Raw genomic sequence first — 8222 nt, forward strand, 5'->3', positions numbered from 1 at the left:
ATTCTTTATTCAAAATAATTCATTAACAACATATCATCTAGTGACTTTCTGCTCTTCAGTACTGAGTTGTTTTTATTAGTTTGAAATCCACTCTCCAGGTTTTGAAAACCACTCTAGTGGAGTACTACGTTTGATTGACAGTCAGATTATCCAATCCATGGGCGCAAAGCGTCAGGTTTATGTTTGCTCCAGTTCATCTACCAATGAGGTTAGTTCTTTCACAATCACGACGACATATGGCACTTGGAAAAAGCCATTTTGGTGAGGTAAGTCTCTCCTTCTACKTCAATGGTGCACTCATGCGTAAATGGAATCACTAGGCAACACTATTGCACTTATTWTCTGACAATGTGGAAGCTTCTGTCTTATTTTATTTCTTTTTTTTCCTGAGTCCTTTTGTTATGACTAATTTCTGCGCAGTGTCCATAAAATATGTGCGTAAAGTAGCCTAGTATTATATTTTACGATTGAGATGCTATTTGTAAACAATTCATCCTCCAACAGAAACGCTCTACACATCTTTCAGAAATGCTCTACACATCTCGTAAATTGTTTCTCTGTGGCGTCGACCTTCACTCATACACACAATGGTGGCTGAGCCGGAAAATGGACGCTTCTACCCGCCGCACATGGCGCAAGCGCATTACGGCTCCCAGAGAGAGCGCGAGTGAGAGAGAGCTAAAAGAGGGGGAGGGGGGCCGATGGAAAAGGGGGGTGCAGAGAGAGGGAGGGGGGGAGGGGCTGCTCTAAAGGGGGAGGAGGGGAGGAGGAGAGGGGAGCTATCTGTCAGTCTGTCGTGTGTAAACTAGAGATAGCCTAGGCTTCGTTCTCTAAATGCCGTAATAAGCCATTGAAGATCTTTTAAATCATTGCATCCAGTTTATCCATTTGAAGTTGTTACATTTCTTCCTTACATTAGTTCATTATACAGAATTTAAATATTTGTATTTTAGCCAACTAGACTAGCAGTTAAATGAAAGTGCATGCAAGGTCAAGCAGCACCTAATGTAATAAACCTTGAACAACATGGTGATTGATGAGGATAGACTACAAGTGAATCGGTTACATGTAACAACTACGGGTGTGTGTGTGTTACATGTTGCCAAATGCAATAGTCTGTCCACATTTGGATTTATGTGGGGTTTGCAATTGAAATTCGGCTTGAATTACGTCCTGACGCGAGAATTGTCCACTTTGACAAGTTTAATCTTGTGTTGTGTTGACAGAAAGTATGCTATGCGGGTCATCAATCCCCGCGCGGGGACGGCCAGCCACTCGTCACTGCAATGATTCGGAGAGGCTGATTAGGGGGCGTGCGCGCCTCTCTGAAAATACTGTCCATTGTTCCCTTCGGACCAATCAGTGCTAGACATTGTCCAAATTATGGACCAATCATAACGCACTGGCCGTGCCTCGACTCCGCCCACAACTCTATATTAAAGGCTCCCCGGTCGGGCCAGGTTGCCACTGGCACTATAAGTCTTTTTTTTCTTTTACAGTGGTGGGACTGAGTGGATCGTATCATTATTTTTTCTGATCCCCTATAACATTTGTTACATTAGGCTAAAACAGAAACATGGCTGACACAAAAGTCGACAAGAAGGAGATCTCTGCCAAGGTAAGTGGAGGGCAATTTGTGACCTGAGTGATGGACAAATTACAATTTCTACACTTTCTTTCATTCAAATCTATTCCGGACGGAATATTTTGAATGGAGAACAACTATAGGAAACTGGAACAAGTGTTTATCCGAGCTTCATCAAATCTAACTGGTTTTGGATAAGGCTTCTGTTGCGGATGTAGGAATGAAATCACTTTTTTTGGAGACCTATGATATTAGATAAAAATGTAGCCTAACAATGAGTACGCCGAAGTTGCGCTCACTGGTCTACTGAAACATTAACAGCAAGCAGCGATGCTTTTATTGCCCAGAGTACAAGTCTGCGCGCGTTTCTTTGTTTATACTACCGTGTCTGTTCAGTTGAGCACGGATTTGAAGCTCGTTTGAAGAACTCATTCACACACACACACTTCTGCTTTATCGTGTTGATGAATTCGCTTTGTATACTTCTCATTTTATAGGCTTCATTGTATTTGCTGGTCGAGTCTGCAATTGATTGATCCATTCGTCAAATTCGTACCGCGCACCGGGTCTGTCATAACTTGCTACTTGAATAGATCCCATTGTTTTTGGAGGCTGTTTTCATTGAGTATATGATATTGATGTGGAAGTTTATGGGGAATGATTCGGACATAAAAGCCTCGCGCCTTTTAGAATTCAGAATGTGGTGAAATCGATTTAAATTGCGCGTAAAGGATTAATAACGGAACCAACATGAAAATTATACCCGACCTGAGTACGACATGAGTAAACTACGGGAGTAATTATTTTGCATAACTGTAAATGGAGTGGGGATAGCGATTCCCGTCTTCTAGCTGTGTGTTTATGATCAGTGATTCACGGCTGTATTGACATGGATAAACCCGGCGGTGTGTTCACTTCGTTCCACCAGGCTTCTGTCTGTCTGTGCGCAATGTGACGGAGCCTCACCGCGAGCTCCGGAGTCTCCCGTTTAACAGCATCAGTTGGCTTGTAAACCAAATGATGTGTCTGTGTGTGATTTGGAACAGCTTCTGTTCTTGGGTTATTTGTTTGGATACTATCTTAGATTTAGACATTCTTTCTATGAAAAAAAGCGCGGACAGACAGTATTTCCTTTGCTTGTCTTTAGAGAGAAAATAAATGTTGACTTGCTTCCAGCGGTAGCTTGTGATAAATGGAACTAGGTGAGTATATATGCGGGCTTTGGCGGCGCGTAATGCCGATATGAACACCCAGTGTAGGACGTGTGTGAGCGAAAAGTTGAACTGTGAAAGTGTTCATTCTCTCCCTCTCTCTCTTTGGTTCCTTCACGGCGTAACCCTATTCAGAGAGAGAAAGAGAGAGATGGGSGGGGGGGGGGGMSGGMGGGGGGSGCGTTCACGATAAACTAGCATTGCATCTTGAAGGCATCGTTTTTCATTAAACATTGCAAAGCGCTGCTCAGAGCCTCGACCTGCTGAACCAATTGCGCGCTGAATTGCGTTTTTGCGGTTACTTATCTTTTATCCCTTGCCATAAGCTCACCATACGCTGTTCAAACGAACCCCAGGTAATAAAAAAAAATCGAGTATGTTGATGTCTGCCTGTTAGCCTACAGGTTAAAAATGATACGTATTTTCCATCGCTGTGCGTTGTTGCCTATAGCTATAGAATACAACATTGGCACGTAAAGGTGATGTTGAAAGGAGGCGGGTACAGGGGGAGATGTAGCTGCTAACCGGCTTATAGGCTCAGCATTACTCAAACTAATTCATCAATAGAGATTTCCTCATAGGAATAGGTTAAAACGAACGAGACTTAGAACATATATATTTTATTTCTTGGGCACTAAAAAAGGCTATTGGCGGAAAAAAAAAGTGCCTTTGTCCTTCAAGTGAATAGGCCTGAACATAGCCTGATCTTATCATAAAGACCCTTGATACAACACCAACACCCAATCAGAATGGTTTTGATTGATTAGGAACCTTATTGTCTTCATTTACAGAATGGAAAGTCGATGAATCGCATATCCCTTCTAGGCGCTATTGTCTTATTGTCTCCTTTCCCTGGAGTTAATTTAGTCAGCCTCCTTCTGGTAGCGTTCGTTTAGAGGCTCTTATTGGCTGAATAACCTACTAGGGTGCAATGGGAATTGTAGTCTTTTTCCGGGCGTGTCTTCATAGAGCCCCATTATATGAGTCCTTGACTGAACTACAATGCTCTTTGTTCGCAACTCCATACTGGTGTCAGGTTGCAACACTTCTATTAGAGCTCCAAAAGTAGGCGGGGTGTAGAGAAGAAAAGCAACCAATAGAAGGTTAGGATCAAAGTGTCACCTTTCAAAGGAAAAACGAAAGCATGCTTTACAAGTTTAGGCGAGGGTGGAGGGAGGGAAGGGGGTAGGTGGGCGGGGGTGTGAAAACATTTTTGTTCCCGCTCGTTTAGAAGTCTTTAAAACGACAACCAACTCTAGAAATAAATCTTAAGCCATAAAATCTTGATTGGATGGGCCTGTGATATATATTTGAACCACCATGTGCCACAAAGCATATAAATCAAACATATTCTCTCATTTTCACTTTCCCCCAGGACCTGAAAGAGAAGAAGCTTGTTGAGGAGGCAGAAAATGGAAAAGATGCCCCAGCCAATGGGAAAAAAGCTGTAAGACTTCACCTTTAACACTTTACCTTTAATTGACCCATTTCACCACTTTACCTTAAAGATGGGCTCATATGGCAATCAGTTACTCTCTACCTGTCCTCACCTGTCTTCTTCATTGTCCTTATAAAAAAGTATTTGTAGAAATACATCCACGAGGACAAGTCATGTTTTTTTTCTTCATTTTTCTTACAAATMAGATATTACCTGGTTATTACCCTCACTCCTAAATAAATACAGTCTGTCATTCAACATGGATTTTCCCCCTGGAGACAAACAGATTCTATGTATTTGATGCATTGTGTTGTTTTCCAGAAGGAGGCTGAGGAGAATGGAGATGTAGAGGATGTAGACGAGGAGGAGGATGTGGGAGAAGAGGAGGATGAGGAAGAGGATGTTGAGGGTAAGTGGTCCGGTCTCTCAACAACATTATGTATGATGATAGAGTATCCATTTCATGTTGACATTATGCACCTAGTGGCAGTGCTGTCTATTTGCGGCTAAAGTACTGAGGCAGATCGCCTGGGGAATTGTTTTCTTGGAGCGCCCTCTATCTGTTAGACGCCATAACTACAATAATCTAAACCCGTCTCCCTCTCTATCTCTGTCTCTGTAGGCGACGAAGATGATGAAGATGACGATGAGGTCGAGGGTCGCGCAGGCAAGAGGGCGGCGGAAGATGATGATGACGATGATGATGATGATGAGGTAATATAACAACTTCAATCCATGACTTGAATTTACACTCATTGTATGTGTTTGGTATTTCATTTTCAAATCAAACTAAACATATTTCTACAATGTTGTTTTAAATGGAAATAACTAATCTTATCTTGGCTTTATCTTTACAGGAGGATGTTGGAACGAAGAAGCAGAAAACCGATGATGATTAAGAGTTGTGTTTCAACCCGCTGGAAGCCCCTGTAACCTCTCTCCTAGACCACCGAGCGTTTTGGAGGGAAACTGTGGTCATCATCAAGTAGAGTCCAACGTCCGTGTACACACACCCAACGTCCGTGTACACACACACCCAACTGCAAATTTTTTAGAATACCCAAGACTTCAAAGTTCTACCTTCTTAACAAGATACAGTACTTTAAAAGGAGAATTTGTTTGTATTTTTATTTACATTTTATATTTTTGTACATATTGTTAGGAGGTCAGCCATTTTTTCGACAGTGATCTCTGGTTACCAAACGGTGCTTTGGAGTTGATGCTTCTCTATGAAATAGACTTTACTTGTGGTTTGACCATGTCATGTTATCTCAACACAAACTTGTACAAATTTCAGAAAACAATTAAATTTAAAGCATTCCAGTAACTTTGTATTTGTACTTTAGTTGTACCATACGTAGTTGGTTTGTATGAGATGGCAAGGCCAAAGAAAAGAGGTTTCTTTTCTTTTATGTCGTTTAAATTGCTGTCTGTTGTGGCCTGTTCAATGTACGTGTGAATTTGTTGTAAGACAATAAACCAGAYTTTTAGTTTGTGAGCACTTCTGATTAGTTTTTTTTGTTGTTGAATTTTTCTTCCGTTTTTTTGACCCGTCGTAGATGAGACTTCATAATGTTATGTTACAGTCGACCTCCTCAACTAGGAACATCATCATACAGCTTTTGGCTCTATAATCTATAAAAGTATCCTTTTCAGATATGCTGTTCATGTGTTTTATTGAGCTGTTAGAACTGTACATCATTGTAAATTATTCATGCTATAAAGACTTCAAGATCTGGTAAATTATATTGCATTTAATAAATTTACCTGAGTGAATCCTTTCCTTCCGATAAACAATTATTTTAACACCAAATACAGTGAAACACACCAATACAATTATACGAGGAGTGCTAATTGGCCAACACCACAACGGCTGCATTCTCTTATTGGTTATAATTTCTAGGACATAACCAGGGACATAATTGAGAACTATTATTAGCCCAATGGACTCAGCGTCATTTCATTTGACATTGATGATTAGAAGTGAGAAAAAAAAGTACTTTGTAGCTATTAATCTGCTCAAAATGTAAACTTCCATATAATTACAACAATCAATTACCTCATGTTTAAATAATAATAATCCCAAACACACATAATACAACTTTATTGTTCTCCCTTACCAGCTACATCACATGACCAAAAAGTATGTGGACACTTGCTCGTTCCAAAATCATGGGCATTAACATAGAGTTGGTCCTCATTTTGCTGCTATAACAGCCTCCACTCTTCTGGGAAGTCTTTCCACTAGATGTTGAAATATTGCTGCATGGATTTACTTGCATTCAGCCACAAGAGCATTAGTGAGGTCGGTCACTTATATTGGAGCGATTAGGCCTGGCTCGCAGTCGGCGTTCCAATTCATCCCAAAGGTGTTCGATGGGGTTGAGGTCAGGTCTCTGTGCAGGCCAGTCAAGTTCTTCCACACTGATCTCGACAAACCATTTCTGTATAGACCTCGCTTTGTGCACGGGGGCATTGTCATGCTGAAACAGGAAATGGCCTTCCCCAAACTGTTGCCACAAAGTTGGAAGCACAGAATCATCTAGAATGTCATTGTATGTTGTAGTGTTAAGATTTCCCTTCACTGGAACTAAGGGGCCTAGCTCGAACCACGAGAAACAGCCACAGACCATTATTCCTCCTCCACCAAACTTTAGAGTTGGCACAATGCATTTGGGCTTGTAGCGTTCTCCTGGCATCCACCAAACTGGGGCGGCTCTAGCAGGGCAGACATTTGACAAACTCACTTGTTGGAAAGGTGGCATCCTATGACGGTGCCACATTGAAAGTCACTGAGCACTTCAGTAAGGCCATTCTACTGAAAAGGTTTGTCTATGGAGATTGCATGGTGTGTACAACATTTTAAACAACTGTCAGCAATGGGTGTGGCTGAAATAGCCAAATCCACTAATTTTAAGGGTTGTCCACATACTTTTGTATATATGGTGTACATAATCACATCCAAAATACATAATATGAAAGAACTGAGTATTCCAACACTCCTTTGCCTTCAACGTGTCAGAGTCATGTTGGTTGTGTTTCAAGTGGTAACTGTTTACGGTGGGATATAAACGGACAGACAACTGCTTCCTGTCACATGTCTGAGGCGCTTCAGAGTGGAAACGGTGAAAGCAGCTCTTGGTTCTGTGGTTTTCCTGTGGGGCCAATAGGGCACAGACACAAACTAACAACATCACTCCCTGACGAAGGCTATGCCGAAACGTGTCAGACTTTTAAACGCTGTTCCATTGAACATGGTACAGCAATAAAGGCACTTTAAGAGTGCCTTGAAGGGTGCTAAGAAAAGTTCCATGGGTCTCTTTCAGAATCCGTATCACCTTTATTTGCCAGGTACATTTATACATATAGTGCTGCTAGGAAAAGATGGCATTTGGAGACAGAAAAGACAAAGGAATTTAAACAATTTAGGTATTAACACTTGTTTTCCATCACACAGCGAGAGAGGAACAGATAGGCTAATGTTGTCCATAAGAACCAGTCGACCAGAGATAAAAGAAATAAACTGTTGTCATTCCTCCTTCACTACTACTACTGCTGCTACTACTACAACTAACACCACTAATACTACTACTATTGCTGCTGCTACTACTACAACGAACACCACTACTACTACTACTATTGCTGCTACTACTACTACTGCTCCTACTACTACTACTACTACTGCTATTACTACTACTACTGCTACTGTTACTGCTACTAGTACTACTACAAATACAACACGACTAATATTGCTACTACTACTACTACTACTACTNCTACTACTACTACTACTACTACTACTACTACTACTACTACTACTACTACTACTATTGCTGCTGCTACTAATACTACTGCAACTACTACTTCTGCTACTACTACTACTACTACTACTGCTACTACTACTACTACTACTACTGCTAGTACTAATGCTACTACTACTACTGCCGCTACTACTACTTCTACAACTACTACTACTACTGCCACTACT

The 8222-nt window shown here is 41.2% G+C and overlaps 1 protein-coding gene across 2 annotated transcripts; it reads left to right on the top strand.

The window, feature by feature from the left end:
* Positions 1 to 1460: 1460 nt before the first annotated feature.
* Positions 1461 to 5735, top strand: LOC112071348 (prothymosin alpha-A). 2 transcript variants are annotated; one of them, XM_024138800.2, is made up of 5 exons: positions 1461 to 1618; positions 4172 to 4243; positions 4556 to 4643; positions 4857 to 4948; positions 5092 to 5735. In XM_024138800.2, the coding sequence occupies exons 1-5, from the start codon at positions 1577 to 1579 to the stop codon at positions 5131 to 5133; spliced, it is 336 nt and encodes a 111-aa protein (XP_023994568.1). In that variant the 5' UTR covers positions 1461 to 1576; the 3' UTR covers positions 5134 to 5735. The 2 variants fall into 2 exon arrangements, with proteins under 2 accessions (XP_023994568.1, XP_023994569.1); XM_024138801.2 differs by having other exon boundaries at positions 4559 to 4643.
* The last annotated feature ends 2487 nt before the right edge of the window (positions 5736 to 8222 follow it).

The sequence above is a fragment of the Salvelinus sp. IW2-2015 genome, unplaced genomic scaffold, assembly GCF_002910315.2.
Source record: "Salvelinus sp. IW2-2015 unplaced genomic scaffold, ASM291031v2 Un_scaffold1593, whole genome shotgun sequence".
NCBI lineage: Eukaryota > Metazoa > Chordata > Actinopteri > Salmoniformes > Salmonidae > Salvelinus > Salvelinus sp. IW2-2015.

Coding starts and splice junctions, on each gene's coding strand:
- LOC112071348 (XM_024138800.2), top strand. CDS start 1,577: ATGGCTGACACAAAAGTCGACAAGAAGGAGATCTCTGCCAAG. Junction 4,244..4,555: donor CAGCCAATGGGAAAAAAGCT/GTAAGACTTCAC, acceptor GTTGTTTTCCAG/AAGGAGGCTGAGGAGAATGG. Junction 4,949..5,091: donor ACGATGATGATGATGATGAG/GTAATATAACAA, acceptor TTATCTTTACAG/GAGGATGTTGGAACGAAGAA.